Genomic DNA, 18108 nt, shown 5'->3' on the forward strand with positions numbered 1-18108 from the left:
TGTCAGGTTGAGACTCTGCACGCTTCATGGTAGAAATCAATCTTTTTTATCCAAAGCACATGCACAAAACACAGTGAGGGGGCGTGGCAATGTTGGTACTGCGTTCGCTGGCGTCGGAATATTACAGTTTTTCTGATTGGCTCTTCAATATAAGTCAACCAATAGCAAAACACGACACAAGTGTTTACACACCGCTCAACCGGTGGCCAGGCATTATGCCACCCCTCCCCACCACCGGTAAAGCGGTGGTCAGGACTCAAAGGATTAAACTTACAAGAATGGGTGAATTTTGATTATCTGTTAAGGCTTACAAGTTATTGCGAAACTTAGATGGTAACAGTAAGACATGGGCTTCTAATATATGAAAATGTCTAAATTCTTACGGATTTGCATTTGTTTGGGATAACCAGGGTGTCCAATGTATTTTGGGTTGGGTTTTTTTTTTAATGTTTGAAACAAAGAATAATTGATTGTAGGTGGCATGACTGGCATGACCATATGTATAACAGTGACAGATTTGTACAGTATAGACTTTTCAAGGCAACGCACAAGATAGAACCTTACATTGGAATAAAAATGAATAGATATGTAAAGAGTGCTTTAAGATTCAGTGTCTTTGATATTGCTTACCATTATTTTAGATACAGAAATGTAAGTGAACAAGAACTTATGTGCCACTTGTGCAATCAGGTTAAAGAAGATGAAATCTATTTTTTGTTTTGTTGCCCGGCTTTTCATGATCTTAGAGTGAAATTAATTCATTCGAAATACTATACAGAATCATGTCTTTTTAGACTAAATATTTTGTTGTCAACAAGAAATGAGACAGGTCTTTGTAATTTATTCATGAAACAAGCAACAGGCTACGCACTGCAATCTTTCAATATTCGTTTGCAGACCTTACGTCTTTTAACTGTTACCTTTGTTAGTTAGTGAGAATTATGTTTTATGTTCTTTTGTATTAGCCCCTTCAGTATGAAGCCATGGCCTTATCTGAATAAACATTCATGTTCATGTTCTCTCTCTCTCTCTCCCTCTCTAGTTTAATTGTATAAGCAGTTGAATGCTTACTGCCAGTTGCGGTAATGTCTACTTATCTTGTTATCGCTTCTTATTCATATGGGGCTGTGGCCTTAATAAATAAATCATCTGTGTCTCTCTCTCCATCAGAAAATAATATTTATTCAATTCTTTCTCAAAAGCATAACAACATTTAACATTAAAAACTGATTAGTGTTGGGGGAGAGGGGATGTAGTAGTGAATAAATAAATCTCTCTATCTCACACACACACACACACACACACACACACACACACACACACATGCAAGCAAGTGCACTTATGTGGGACAAGTAACATGGATGTGCATAACCTACTGATAGTGCAATTGTCAACAGAGATGGATCCTTCAGTGACAGATCTGGTGTTGTTGGGACAGGGTTCACAGGAACTGTACGGATTGGACCCAGTCCTGAAAAAGCCCACTGAACAGGGCTCACACACTTCTTTGTTCTCAACTTTCTGCTGACCTGCTGGGCAAATGACTGTAACAGAAACACACAGGATCACGAACATCAGCATATAAGCCAGATTCTTTTGCTGTGAACAATGCCATCTTAAACATAGCAAGGGTGGGCACAATGGCTGAGTGGTTAGAAGATGTTTCTTATCTCCACGGTCACAAGATGTTCAGACCTGCTGTTGCCTGAACCACCTGTGTGTGTATAAACATGCAGAACATTATGTTATAGTGTCAGGTTATGGTTGGGTTGTGGCATCCCCAAGTCACAATACACTACTCCTTGTTTACCACCTCCCCCGTACTCTCCCCCCCCCCCATCCCCACTCCTCCCCCACTTGAGACTGTTGGTCACAGGAAGTCCCTTTCCTCTCCACACCCCCCCCCCCCCCCTCCCTCTCTCCCAGCCCTCTCCTCCCATGCTGAGCCCACATGCCTGCTCTGTTGTTAAGCCACTTGCAGGCACCTCACAGTCAAACATAACCAGAACAATTAGCCTCTCAGACACCACTTCAACTCCCTCCTCCCCCCCCACTCTCCTCATCCCTCCCCCCACCCTTTCCCTGCTGAAGTGTTTGTAGGGATTAGGACAGTGTGTGTGTTGCATCCTGGCTATTGGTCATCCTCTTCTGACCAACCAGAGGTGTCCTTTGGAACATTTTATACACATAGTGTGTTTACAACCAATCAGGTGATGTGTCTCTAAATCATAGACACAGACGGAGTGTTGGGACCATTGGTCCATTGGGTTGTACCAGTTAGGAAAGCATGAATATAAACAGCAAGCTCACATGGCTACAGCTTTTTCCCTGCTGTTAGCAAACTAGGGAGCCAGACTGAGAGACTGAGGCTCCACTGAGAAAGACATCTGTTGACCAGGAGGGCTGTAAGCAGTGAACGAGGATCTATTTTTTGGACTTGGTTGAATGTTTGATTTCAAGTATTGGGTTCTGTGACTGACACACTGCCCCAGTGGGATTGTGTTCCGTCACAAGAACACGAAGTGAACTGAGATGTTTATCACATAAAAACTGATAGAACCATTGAGCTGATGTGATACTGCACATAAGTATAGGTGTAACAAACATGTGTTTGATTCAGAAACCATGAGTTGTGTCAGAGTACAGCCAGTATGTGTTTGACTTGTTGAGTGAAAGAAAAGTGGTTAAGGTATAAAATGTAGCCAATACTTTGCTGAATGGAAATAGTGGTTTGAGTCTTTGAGTATCCCCCCCAACCCCCCCCCCCCCCCCCACCCCCCACCCCCAACCCTTGTCATGCTATTTTGCTATTAGGTATTATGGTAATATGTTTTGATATTATGTTTTGGTTTAATTGGTGTTGTATCTTGGCTCGCAAAATGACAATGTTCAGTGATATGTCGGTTGTGTATCGGTTGTTGACCTACTGTGGGAACAATGTAAGCATTGTGCTATGAGGAGCTATAAAGATGATAATTGTGTGTAGTATCTGTGTGTGGAACAGAATGTTTTGTTAAGTTGCTCATGGAGTTAGAGATATTACCTACCTGTTTGTATGTTAGGTGGTGACGGTTATATTTAAGGCGAACAAATATACTGACTGTGTGTGGAGGATATTCCGTGTGTGTGTGTGTGTGTGTGTGTGTGTGCACCAGGGTGATACAGCAAACTGTTATGGGAGACATGTTTGACTAGTTGGTAGTTGTGATTCCCATGTGCTGTAGTCATGTGTTAAATGCCAGTGGGACAACACATAATTGTCATGTGTTTAAAATATTTCAGACCACTGAGAGTCAGTCCTACGTTAGTGCACACAGGTTGCTAAATATTTACCTAAGACAATTTACTTGGTACTATGATTACCAGTGAGATTCTTTGTAGAGACAAAGGGAAAATATGTTTGGTATTTTGTAAACAGTTATTATTGTACGTGGTTTAACTGTGGTTATAAAGACTGAGAGTTTGTATTTTAGTCAGTGACATGTTTGGTGCACAGTTTATATTAGTCATATATTTGGTACAATATTTTAGGTCACTAATTGTTGGTTGAGGATAAGCTAAAGTAAATGGAGCTTCTGTATTCTACATGGATTTCTTTGAGGAGAGTATACATTTGCATACGTGGTGAATCGGTCCGACGACATATTGATGTTTGCATGTTATTCTAGCCTTTCATGGCAATGATGTTTAGCATATGTTTTGGTATTGTTTTGACCTGGGTTTTGGTTTTTGCATGTGTTCCAGGTGTGCTGCTAAATGTTAGTTGCTGCTAACTGCTAACTGCAAAGTTAGGATGTGCTGCTAAGTTAGGATGTGCTGATAATTGCTGTGTTAAGTTAGGGAAATAAAAACCTCCAATTCATCTTACAAAAAGACCCTGCTGTGGTACGAGGAGAGAGTGGATTGTGCACCTATCCTCTGCCTGTTATCCTACTTACCCCTTCCTTCACCTCCTTTTACCCACACTCCCACACCCCTTTTTACATTTATATGAGCACACTAAATATCCTGTAATCCATGTTAGCATTCAGTGGATTATGGAAACAGGAACATACCCAGAATGCTCCCCACACCCTCCTCAAAAACAGACAATTGCTGCATAAATGGCAGAGTAAAAACCGGACATACACGCAAAAGCTCATTCACAGAACTGAATGAATGTGCAAGTTACAGCCCATAGATGGAAAACAAAAACAACAAACAAGCAAAAAATACATGGCAACATGGATTATGGTCAGGCTGCTGAAGCCAGATTTGCCTGAACATAATATCAAAAATAAGTACACACTATCTTACTGACTGGCTATCAATATTTCTCTCTTCATTTTTATTCCTGTTGCCCATCTTCCCTACCCTGTTGATGGCACTGTTCCACTGTCACTCATTCTGAACACCACATGCACAGCCATACCCAGTCACCATCTCGGCGCCAACAGTTATCTGTCAATATCAGGGACTGCAGCAGCCAAACCTTGGTGTGACTGTGCAATGGGAGGGGGGGTGGTTGAGGGATGGTGGATGTCCAGGATTAATGCAGCATAGGTAATGCCAGTTAACTGACACAGATGACAGGACTTACCACACACACACACACACACACACACACACACACACACACACACACAAACACACACATGGATAACCAAGATAAGATGATTACACAGACTCACTCTGTTTATACACAGGACTAAAAAAACACACAAGAATACTAAAGCATATAGCATACTCACTTTTGCAGTCTGTGTATGAAGCTGATGCCTCTCTCTCAGTTTTGTTATTTTCACCTACACACTGAATACAGTTGTACTGCCATTTCTCTGGTTGGTATGTGCCCACAGGACAAGGCAGCTGCTCTGTCGCATTGGATGGTGAACGGTAGTAGCCAGGTGGGTTGTCAACTGTACAGTAAACAATAACATACCAAATGGCTGGGGGATTAACCATTTGAATTCTTAGACCCATAGCATTTAGAAACACTGCATTTTATATTCTTGTTTCTATGCCATTTTGAGTAACTTTCTCACCATTTCTAATTGTTTTTTTGTTGTGCAGTAGTTGCAATGGTGATGATGATGATGAGGAGGAGGGGATCGGTTGCAGTGGTACAAGAGAGACATTCTGAAGGCAGCAGTTTCCTTTCAATGTTATAGTCCAAAATATACAAGCTAGCACACACTAAGCAAAATTCATGATCAACGAATGTCAGTTGTACCAGTAATGTGATAGCATCATAGCATGTCCTGATTCATGGCATTTATATATCAAGATACTGAAAGAAAATAATGATATAAATAATAATTAAATATTTCTTTAGTGTGCTTGACCAAAATCAATCACAGCTCTGAACACTTTACATCATAGTATAGTACACAAATCATTAACAAATAAGACAAATGTTTGTATACAACAGTCATGTCCAACTATGACCATCAGAACAGCAGAGGAGGCAACTGCTGTCCCAACTATTTGGGCCAGAATTTGATTAACAAGAGAGGCAAGGCCTTCAAGACTCACTTGTGATACACTTTAAAAAAAAATCCAAGCTTTTTATGTATTGAGTATAATTTCAAAATGTAATGTTTAAGATGAGAAAGATCAGTTTAAAGCAAATTAACTCCCCTAGCATTAATTACAGAGTAATTTCCCTTATTTACTATCTGCACCAAAACGTTTGCAAAATAAAATAAAAAAACTTCCATTCTTAGCAAAAAAAAGTTCCTGTTTGAACAAAAAATGATAATAATGACTGCTCTTGTTGTTGGGTCAGAATATCAGATCAAAGTGCCAAGTTTTGAGAATACAAAAAATATAAATATAACAGTAAATGCAGTTTGCATATAATTAGGCTTCATTTTTTAATTTTTTGTGCCCATCCCAGAGGTGCAATATTGTTTTAAACAAGATGACTGGAAAGAACTGAATTTTTCCTATTTTTATGCCTAATTTGGTGTCAACTGACAAAGTATTTGCAGAGAAAATGTCAATGTTAAAGTTTACCACGGACACACACACACACACACACAGATACCCGAACACCGGGTTAAAACATAGACTCACTTTGTTTACACAAGTGAGTCAAAAAGGAGAGTGTCTTGCCCAAGTTTCATACCCACTCTCTCAGCCAAGAGGGCTTCGGACAGTCAGCATTGGGATGGTTTCCAAAGGCCAACTAAGCCTCCAAAGCTACAGCACTATGCCAGTGCAATCTTGCCTCCTAGTTTGAGAGGCATAGTCCTTCACAAAAGACTAAGCTGTAAATGAATTGTCACTGCAGTGGAGTAACCATTGAACATACAGCTTTTTCTTTGCTGTTGTAGTTGGCCTGACTCTCATACAGGCCATGCACTGAGCACTGTGGTAAATTACAAAATACAAAAAAGGTGAATTTTGCACTGGCAAAAACAAGTAAATATGGAGATTGCATCCCAATACCACAGAAAACTACCTGTGAGTATGCTGTGAATAAGGTTGTTGTTGTTGTTTTTTTATCTGAAATTACTTCCAACTAAAAAAATCAAAGAAAAACACTACATAAAAGATATACCTTTGCTGGTGCATTTCTATAAAAGATTTTTAAAAAGTTTTTATCTTAAATAGAGAGGCAGGGTTTTCATGACTCACAAGTACTTTACAGAAACAGAAAAATGAAGAAAAAGAAGGTAACTCTGAACTCTCACCCCCTGCCCCCATCCCCCACCACCCCACCCCCCCCAAAAAAAAAGAAGCAAAACCTCTATGACTTTACAGAGATTGTAACTAATTTCCTTTAACCTCTTCAGTGCTAGACATTATTTTGACTTGTGCTTCCTATTTGCCAGGCGGTTTTAGGTTGTGGTGGTGATAATTACACAATTACACAAAATCCTAGCCCACAAACTACTGCAAGAAAGTATATATAACCCATCCTTTTCTGTAAGGAAAACAGACTATCAAATTCTGATGATTAGAAGTTCATTAAACACAATGATTGTATATCATATACACATCCTTCAACTGCATCTCCAGCATGTGCCATGCCCACTCAAAGAGTTCAAAAATGACCCAGTTGGCCCACAGTGCAGAGGGAGAGGTGGTGAGCACTGTTCATAAGTTTGCATGCAGAGGATAGCTCTTTGATCAAAGCAGCATGCTTTTCTAAAACTATGCTGTACATGTAATTCACCACTGGCACAAAACTGTTACCCCCCTTTCATCACTCTCCCCCTCCCTGCTCTAAGATGGATGGTTTGCATTTGAGGTCATCTCAGCCACAGAGCTATATTCACCACCTGTTCCACTTTCTCTCCTTTGCTGGCTGCATCTAGCTCTTCAAATAACCCCACCCTCCCTCCTCTCTGAAAATCATCAATCTAACTTTCAGTCACATCAAGCGAACCATCTGACAAGATTTTGCCAGATCTAGCACTCAATTTATTGTCTTCAATGACTTGTAAAGCTTCTGCAACATCTTGGACAGCAAAATAGCAGTTTGTTTTTGTTGTAACACACTGCTGTACAATATACGTCATGGGGCACTCAAGAGGCTAACAAAAAAAGGTCATCTCCAATCCCTCCCCCTTACCCCCCCCCCCCCCCGCCCCCCCAAAAAAAAAAAGAAAAAAGAAAAGAAAAGAGGAGCTGGCTGGTGGCAACCAGCAGCTAAATAAACATAAAGTTCACAATAATGTGCATGAGATCAAACAGTCACTCTTGTAGAAATCAAGAAGTTAATCATTCTGTGGCAATGATATTTCTGTACACACAGCATTACAACATTTACAACAAAGAATTGATCCCATACTGGAATAGGAAGCACATACTATCATAAAGCTGGACGAAGACTAAGAAGAGCGGAAAAGATTATGACGGGGACAATAAAAAATGAGATGGATTGTGTATGCTGACAGCATACATACACAGAAACAATGTACATATATGTTTCCAAATATTTCATTAATTGACACCAACATAAGCTACAGGTTTGAATAACTTTTTTGTTCCTCCCCTGTACTCAGATTAATATTTGCTGTTTCTTTTTTCATTTTATATTGAGACTGTGCCTTTAGAACGCACGCAGATAGTTCAGTGTATAATGTAAATACTAGCACAGCATTTTTCACAAACAAACACAACATTTACAGTAAGCACACAATAATCTGACTTTTTAATTTCAGAGTCTGTGAAACATCACACACAAACACTGCCATCCATACTTACCAACATTGCAGTCATCTTGGCTGTCAGCTCCTTTCTCAGTGGTAACAAGACCATCTGGACACTTCTGGCAAACAGTAGGCCCTGAGGGTTTATAGAACCCTATAGCACAGTCTGCGCAGGTACCATTCTCAGTCAGCTCCCTTCCAATGGGGCAGTCATCTGCAATTATATATGTCCTCTTATTTCCAACATGTTTAGCTCGCACAGTTCTTCTGTTTTCTTCAGCACTCTTGTATTCAATTTTTGGAACAGATCTACATGTATTAAGTCTGTACATCAATGAACACATTTCTTTTAAGGTGGACCACTCCTGTATTCAATGTCTGTTACATATCTACAGGTATCAAGTTTGTGCATCAATGAACTCATCTCAAAGCAGGTTTTAACACATACATCTTGGTAACATATCCATACTTTTCATGGGATAATGAACATAATTTTATGTTCTGCTGTAAATCATAAGCCATGAACTTTTTTCTGTTGCAATCTGTAACTGTATACACACTGCAGTGTTTAGAGATGTCAATAATTCAAGGGCTCTTCAAGATCTAATAATGGTCAAGACACTGTATGTCACCAAATATCATAACATATCATAAAATATCATAAAAAAAAAACAGCTCAAGCATTTGTCAACAAAATGATGTTTTACCAATCATATATATTCCACACACACACACACACACACACACACACACACACACACACACATTGAAACAGGGCAAATACAAAAAACATGTACATATCTATGTCCAAAACTAAACAAAATTAGTTTCCTTTAAAAAGCTGAAATGTCAAGATCATTCTGCCATTTTTGCAGGTTTGGATTCAGACTCTTTTCTGAGAGACTGAAAGGCAAAAACTCTGTTGCGGTCACTGTTGCACATACTGCATAAGCTTTACTTGATAACATTTTCTATACCACACTGAAATTCTCACTGAAACACAGTGCTTGAGAATTGGCTCCTTCCTCCCGAGTGGTCTTATCTGCAGGACAAGGCAGGCAGTAGAAGAGACCAGACACATTCTGAAAGAGTCCTTGGCCACATGGGGCACAGTCATCCTTGTTCTTGTCGAAGAACTGACCAGCTGGGCAGATTTCTGCGAAGGCACAATTCAAAGCAAATGGGTTATTTTCTCTCACTCACATACACACACACAAATTGAATGCACACACGTGCACACACACACACACACACGCACGCACGCACGCACACAAACACCCAAACACAAACACACCACTACATCACAGTGTCTCAAAGGATTCTACATGCATTCCAAGCATGAGGAACCATAACAGTTATGATACTGAATCACTCAGTTATACTACAGAATAGTCCACTCTGGTAATTCTAGAATATTGTCACGTAATGTTTTGTTTTCTAGTATTGTACTATTCATGACATTGAAAATTTTGTAAAATACTATAAGATATACAAAAAACATCAGAAAAACAAAACCCAGGAACTACTAATTTTGAATGAAAATTCTGTATCATCCACCACAGATTCTTGGAGCTGAGTTGATGATGTTTGACAGATATGACCTGGAAGTTACACATTCAAATGCTTTTTGTTCAAAGAACAAAAGATCAGGTTGACTGGCTCTCCTCAAATTATTACCTCACATATATGTTACAGTAACAATTATTTGGAGGACAAAGACTTCCTGAATGTGTATTTGTACACATGATATGTGACGCAGCATGCAAATCCCTGCTGAAGTCGCAGCCAGCTATTCTTAGCATTGCACAAAAACACCTCATGAGGGTCAAAATAATGAAAATCAAGATTTTTACAAATGTTGCAACTTTGAAGTCTTATTTTTGCTGTCAGTAAGTATCTTAACATAAAACTGCCTGAAACTGTTGTATTCTTAATGCTTTCAGGTGCACGGGACTGCTGCACACATTCACCATTTACGTTGCAATGTTCAGTACATCTGACTCCAGGCTTTCCTGAAATTACATCAGATACTGATTTGGGCAATATACTTAATGACTGCAGTTGGTAAATGTTACTTTGATCTGGGGTCTAAAGATGAAGTTCAAAAGATTCATCAGCATTACGGGAAATATTCTTTGTTCCAACACAAATGCGGCCTTTGTCTCTCATCTGAACATTCACTGTTGCCGTTGACTCTGCTCTCTCATGGCATGACATCACTCCTGCACTCACCATTCTTATATTGTTTAAGTACAGTGACAAAATATGTTTGTTTTTTCACATAGAAATTTATAGTTAACATAATTCTGAATCTTTTGAAACCAAATATATTTTGTGTTTGTATTTGTATTTCATTTTATCACAACAGATTTCTGTGTGCAATTCGGGCTGCTCTCCCCAGGGAGAGCGCGTCGCTATACTACAGCGCCACCCTTTTTTGTGTGTGTATTTTTTCCTGCGTGCAGTTTTATTTGTTTTTCCTATTGAAGTTGATTTTTCTACAGAATTTTGCCTGGAACGACCCTTTTGTTGCCGTGGGTTCTTTTATGTGTGATAAGTACATGCTGCACACGGTGCCTCGGTTTATCGTCTCATCCGAATGACTAGCGTCCAGGCCACCACTCAAAGTCTAGTGGAGGGGGAGAAAATATTGGCGGCTGAGCCATGATTTGAACCAGTGCGCTCAGACTCTCTCGCTTCCTGGGCGGACGCGTTACCTCTAGGCGATCACTCCAAACATGTTAAAGATAATTCTTGTTGTTAAGCAGGAATATGTATTGGCATTTTTGTGAGCCGATTTCTCCATTTGTTCTTTTTGGGCACACCAACTTCTAGATTAAAAACTATCAGAGATAGATCAATTCTGTTTTTGTTTGTATGTTAATCTGTAATTTTTCAACTTTCTGAAAGTACATAAATGTCAAAAATTATAAATTATGGCTTATGGCAGGTTTTCACAAGCTGCTAATTAAAACAATCAGAGCAGACTGGGGATTCCAGGATATCATCACATCATTTAGACATCTGCAGACCAGTTGTTTAGCAAAGTGGAATGAACAATTTACTTTGTTCTGTGTGTTTAACCAGTAACATGTTGTGGTGCTGGCCACTTGTAAATTGCTAGACATGAACATATTTGTGAAATATTAATGTTATAAACTTGTACATATTTGTGAAATATTGATTTCATAAACTTCATGTAACAATTCTTTTTTATCATGTCTTAATTTAAAACATAATAAACATAGCAAAATGTATGAACAATCAAAGCAAAAGAAAAGTACACAGACATGAAGGCATTAGTCTGCTCCTGTTAACCCTTTCACTGCTAGGTTTTGCTATAGCCTGTGCTGAGAAAATTTTCAGAAAAACAAAAAAAAACACGCCAATGATTTTAATTTGCTTATATTTCAAAAAGTACTGAAGATAAATGCATAAAAGTATATATCAAATAAAAGGAAAATGTTTTGTTTTTGTTTTTAATACTCACATGTTCAAATAATGTGTCAATCTGACACAAAAATTCCATAAAATGCAATAAAAAAAAATTGGGACTGTCATTCCATCATGTAGGTGCTACAACATCAACCAGGTTATCAACCAGTCTTTCTTGTGACTGTTGTGATCAACCACACACACTGTCAAAAGTTGTACAACAGTGTCCAGGTCCATAAGTCTCCAACACAGTCCACACAAAGAATGAAAAGGGTGTACTCACCCAGCATCTATCGCCAGTAAAAACAATGTGTGTGGTACTTGCGGAAACAGTCTTCAAAACACAGTGCGGTTTGCTGGGGCAGTCTGGGCAGTAGAACCTCACATCCTTTCTTTGCCCTTTCTTCCAGCAGATTCTGCACCTCCTTTGTAGCCGGGCTGTCTGTGGGGTATGTGGGATGACATCAATGAAGTGTCGTCCACACAGACGAACAGCGTGGTCATCTTTAGCAGTGTTTGGTCACCAAAAATCATGGCACTAATTGCATCCTTCTGAAAGTCCATGAGTGTACTGCTGTTGCCTGCTTTTTTGTTGAGGATGTGTGCATTCAGCATGGCAATTTGTAGAAAATGTACACACAGATATTTGTATCACTTCAGGGTTTTCCTTGTGGCATCGTAGGGCTGAAGTTGTTGGTCATGATGGTCCATGGCACCCATGCATTTGTTGTAATCCAGAATTGCTGGAGGCTTGTTTACTGCCCTGTGGTCTTGCTGCTGCTGGTCTTCATCTGCAGGTTTGTGGCAACTTGAAACTCCAGATGGTCCAGGACGAACATCATGATCATCACCATGCTGCATACCTGAAACATACTGCATAAAAGACTAAGTTTGTTGGGTTTTTGTTTGTTTGTTTTTTTTACATATAAAAAGGTTATGAAATGGTACCATTTTATTTCTGATTGTTTTCAGAAGCTGAAATACAAACACACACACCTACCCCCCACCCCCAAACCCAAACACACACACACTGAAACTGGTTCATGGTATGCCACACCCCCTTCATTCTCTTTCTCACACAAAACAAAATGACAACACAGACACACACACACACACACACACACACACACACACACTTCTACAAGTGTTGCATTTACAAAATAATTTAAGCATGCAATTCTGTATATCAATCTCTGATTTCAGTTTTGTAAACATCTCCTTCCCCCCCCCCCCCCACCCCCCACCACCACCCCCGGCCCCTCCCTCATTCACACACACACACACACACAAACACACAACAACAACAACAAACCAATACACACTCGGGAACGAATTCACAGAAAGTTTTAGGCGAGTGACACACACTGTTATCAACAATGAGTCAGCCAGCAAGCCACGCCCCCTCGCGCAGCGTTGGTCACACACAGTTCACACGTGACTGACTCTCTCACACACACAGACACTGATCAGTGACTGACAAAGCTACTTACCACAGCTAACACATTCAAAACACACACAATGCAGTTATATTTATTGTTACAACAAACAGAAAGCAAATAATAAACTGACAAACCTTGTAAACACCCACCTGCATCTTGAATCAGCTGAGCTTGTCTGTTCATTTTCGTCAAGCAACCCCACCTTCCACCCCCCTGCATGTCAAAATCGGCATCTTCGGCATCAATTTCACGCAGTTCTATCTCATTCAGTCCACAATCTTCATCTCTACTATTTGCATCGTGAAGGATTTCTTCCAATACTCGTGCAAGTGTTGGGGTTTGTCTGCGTTCAGCCACGGCTTTGCAAACACAACATGGCTTCGTTCAAACTTGTAAAACTTTCGCCATAAATATGACAATAAGTGAATATTTTTAGCTAATGGAACTCAGGAGATATAGAGCTCTCAGGGGAGCTAATTTAATGGTTAGCAGACTTTTTTCTGCAATGCGGGACTCAAAACATAGAACGTCATAACATGACATACAGCGCACATCAATACAGCATTGGCGAGTGACATTTCATGACGTACGCCGTACGTCAACAGCGCAGTCAAGAGGTTAATAACAATTTGCAAACACCAGCAGAACCCTCATATTTCCTCAAACTTGCTTTCATCATTACAGTTATCCAGTTATAAAAGAATACCTACCCCCAACCCCTCTAGGCCCTCTGCCCCCCACCCCATCTTCCAAAAATCAGAATGATGCTGAAATGCCAATCACTCCAACAGAAAAACAAGAAGACAGATTCTCTCTCTCGCTCTCTCTCTCTCTCTCTCTCTCTCTCTCTCTCTCTCCACTCTATAAATATCTAATAGTCATGATACAAGCAGGAGAAGGCAATGATGAAAATGAACTTCAGCAACAGCTGTGTGCCATACTGATAAACAAAGACTATATCCTGTATCAAACTATGGTGAAGCAAATAACCTCAAAAACAGAACATTTGAAACCAAAACAGAACAAGCTTTAAGGACCTAAGAATATATGGGTGTGAAATCAGCTCACCTAATTGACACTGTAAGAAGTAATTACAGACAAAATATTGTTCTAATGTCAAGTACATATGCTTAAATAACCTGACAATTAAGCATCTAATTTTTGACTGGTTTGATGAAGCCTTATCTGCACGAAAGTGTGTCTTCACAAGTGACTGAGAACACTGATGTTTTTGACTTTTTGCATTCATTATCAGTTGTTTCACTTGTTAGATTAACAACTTCTCTTTTACAAAATCCTTTAAGTAATTGTATTTGGGGTTTTTTTTCAGTTTTTCAAATTTTACCCACCCCCCTCCCTCATATGCCCGGTTTCCCCCTAACTCACCATTCATCCACTTCCCCCTCCTCTTCTAAACGATAATACTCAAATGTATATATTAATACTTTAATAAAATATCTTCAATGATTGATATGTTTGACGGGACATTAAATAAAATTCCTCCTCCTCTGTAAGTAGTAAAAATCCCAATCCTCTAACTGCACGAGCGCACTTACTTCCGCACTGGCTAGGGCTGGTGGACCCAACAGTTTCCGTGATGGTGCCACCATCACAAGGTATACAGACAGTCTGGTTGCTCTGAGGCTGGTACTGGCCAATAGGGCAGAAGTCGCAGGTCTTTGTGACGTTGTTATAATAAGTACCTTCACGGCACTCCACTGGACCACAGAAAAAGCCAATAAATTTCATTACATGTTCTTGTTGTTTGTTTTTTTATCAACTATATTTTTCACTGTATTCCAGGATCTGTGTACATTTTTTTCACTCAGTACTGCTCCCAAAATTATAAAACTTCCTTCCTTTCTTATTCTATCATCCAGTGAGATGATGAAAGTATCCATATTTTTTTGTTGTTGTTGTTGTTTGAAATTTGCACACACTGATATCTTGTAAACGAATCCAGGAAAACACGTACAGTTCAAAACACTGAATTCAGAACCCTGGTAAGGCCCTTTTGTCTAACTCTGTTGTCTGCCTTGTGAATAAGAAACTGGGTCAGACTCCATTGTTAACATGCACAGTTCAAGTGAACTGGTGACTTAGAAAATGACTCTTGCTCACAAGCACAGCAACACACTCTGCATTTATTGGTTGCAGTGGAGAGTGGAAAGGTCAGTTAAAATATTTGTAGCTTATAAAAATAATAATAATAATGACAGTATTTATATAGCACTGAATCTTGTGCAGAGACAAATCTAAGTGCTTTCACACCAGTCATGCATAACTCTAAAACTGAAGAAAACTGAAGACAAGGAAGAGGTAGGTGAGGGAGGCTATCTTGTAAAGATATAAAGTAATACTGCAAATCAGACGCCACTCCAAAATTTTCAAAACTTTCTAAAACCCCTGATCAGGCTCCTTCCTCTGAAACAGTTGTAAACAGTAGGGCTTTCATTGGGACCCATAGTCTGGAGTAAGTTCATATCTATCTAGGTTGATCTATATCAGATCAGCTGTAATATTTATTTGTTTAAAATTATCTCTTATTGAATGCAAATCCATGTAAACCTCATCAATCTTGTACTCTCCGAAGATCTTGTATTGTCCAGCTCTCCCTAGAGTTTCTTATCACTGTTATTTGATTCCTGACTTACCTGCCTGGTTAAGAGTAAAGAGTTTTCCAACGTCTATGGAAACAGACATGCAGGTCGATTTGTAGTTTATCATCCTCTGTGTTTTTACACAAATACTCATGCACTTTAGAGATCCTGCAATCTATGTCATCATTTGGTGGGTTACTGAAAAAAAAACTCAGACACAGAAGGCATACACCCAACCCTGAAAAAATGCTGAATGGAAGGGTGAAAAATGGCAATCTGCATAAAATGCCTTTCAAACAAAACGAGTGAATGTGAGACATACAGTTCACAAATGCAGAAAAAAAACATGTGAACTAAAACATAATGATCTTAAGATCTGGGCATCCCTTAATGGAAGGGATATATTGTGTAGACTGTGTATATTAGGAACGTAACAGACTGATGGATAAAAACAGAAAGACAAAAGAAACCCAAGTACAGAAAGATGAAAACAGAGCAATAAAAAGACATAAATTACACACACACACACACACACACACACACAGAGAGTAAAGGGGGATATTGCACACTGCATTATTGCAGAAGAAAAGTATCTTACTGTTGCAGTTATAATAGAGAAACAAATCAATCAATAACAAAATAAACGTACCACATTTTTCATCAAGAAGAGCCAATGGGGCCTGACACAGAAGTTCAATCTCCACTATCACTTCATCTGGATCTGGAATGGCTTCTGCAATCTGTGCCTGAAATAGGAAGATCAACACCAAAGCCACACTTCACTACTGAATCAGAATGTTTCTCACCCACTCAACACACTGAGTTTAGGTGTGTTTCAGGACACCACGGGCCTTTTTACCTGTTCACCTCAAAAGCAATGGGTCATTTTAAAAATCAGTAGGTCAGGAAACCATCCCCTTACTCCCGCCCCCAGCACCACCCAAAAAATTCTAACTGAATTTGTACTTTGTCCATCACACTCACTGGTGTGTGAAATGGGAGTTTTATACATACATACCGACATACATACATACATACATACATACATGCATACATACATATATATATATATATACATACAAAAAGGTATTATTCAGATCTTCAGTTAACTGTCACCTGCGTCAGTCAAATACCACTGTTTTAGTAATTTAGGAAATCTAAATCTTCATATATATAAATGTTTGTACAATTTCCTAAAATATATCTACCATACCAGCATAATGTGTGTGCTGTTTCATTCTGTTCTTCATTCTGTTCTTGTGTATGCACTGTAAACATAATGATATCTATGTCAGTGCATGTAAGTTGGATTACAGAAACATGGAACACACCACAAAAATGAAGTATGTCTGCTCAAATAATGAAATAAAAATGGTCATGTATGTAAAGGTGTGCTTGTACATACCTTGATCGGATCTCAATTTAACTCAAAAGGGTCACACTCTTGCATAAAATCAATGAAGTAAATGCTTAAGTTGCCCACGAATGCTGAAGAAATATCTCAGATTCTCCAGATTATTGCAGACTGTAAGAGATTTCAGCTGTTCTGAACACTAATTCGACCTTTCTCTACATCCTCGCTTCTCTTGTTGCCATCTCCCTTCTGCCACTACCCCTTTTTCTCATCCACCTCAAGTCAGGCCCTCAACCATTGTTATGTCAGCTGTTAGTGAGATGGATGGCAGGGCCTGTGGGGGACAACACTACCCACACTCACTCACACAGGCAGTCAGAGCTTGAGTATCTTGGTGAGAATGAGAGTGAGGCTCAAGACGGTGACCAAGGTGAATCAGGTGAGAAAAAGGAAATTGTGGAGGAGGATGGTTAGTTTGGGAGAGTAATGTGGAAAACGACTGAATATGCCTGGGATATTATTTGTTAACTTCAAATAATATTCATGACATTGTTCTTGCACCTTCTCCTTGACTTGTTCAGACATGTTGTTCTGTTTTGTTTTGTTTTGTTTTGTTTTGTTGTTTTCCTACAATCCTGCGACAAGTAAAACTTCTCATACACTCATGCACTGTGGTTGTTAGTACCTCTGCCTGGATCATTATAATCATCATCATCATCATCATCAAAAACAATTGACAAAGCACCTTTCATTGGAAGGATTACTAAATCAAAAGAAGAGAAAATTCAATCTAATTCAGACAGCCAACTTACTTCAAAATGAAACACTGTGTCACTGAGTATCAACTGCCGTAACAAGTCTTTTGGGGGAAGCTTCAGGGAGGTATCAGCCTTGTTTGTCAATTCGCTTCTGCAAAAACAAACTACATTCTTTCATTCTTTTTAACATAAAAGATTTCACTGTTTTACTGTTCATTCTGACACAAATCCCATTTTCCATACATTGGTAGCATTCTATTAGAAAGGAAACAATGTTGTCATCAGTCATCTCTTTGAAGGTCACTTCATCACAAATGACAATACCCTTAAGATAATGTGCAATTTGGCTTGTGGGGCCCAGAATGAACAAAAATCAGACAA

The 18108-nt window shown here is 39.2% G+C and overlaps 1 protein-coding gene across 2 annotated transcripts in view; it reads right to left on the reverse strand.

The window, feature by feature from the left end:
- The window catches only part of LOC143282756 (uncharacterized), a 199325-nt gene that overhangs the window by 35947 nt on the left and 145270 nt on the right, over positions 1-18108 (reverse strand). For both annotated transcript variants that reach the window (XM_076588518.1, XM_076588509.1), the window contains 7 exons: positions 17782-17878; positions 16265-16361; positions 14572-14733; positions 9136-9297; positions 8197-8355; positions 4731-4898; positions 1377-1544 (listed from right to left, as the gene is read on the reverse strand). In XM_076588518.1, the coding sequence (XP_076444633.1) occupies positions 1377-1544; positions 4731-4898; positions 8197-8355; positions 9136-9297; positions 14572-14733; positions 16265-16361; positions 17782-17878 (1013 nt within the window). The remainder of the gene's footprint in view (positions 1-1376; positions 1545-4730; positions 4899-8196; positions 8356-9135; positions 9298-14571; positions 14734-16264; positions 16362-17781; positions 17879-18108) is intronic.

This window comes from Babylonia areolata, chromosome 1 (genome assembly GCF_041734735.1).
Source record: "Babylonia areolata isolate BAREFJ2019XMU chromosome 1, ASM4173473v1, whole genome shotgun sequence".
Taxonomy (NCBI): Eukaryota; Metazoa; Mollusca; class Gastropoda; order Neogastropoda; family Buccinidae; genus Babylonia; species Babylonia areolata.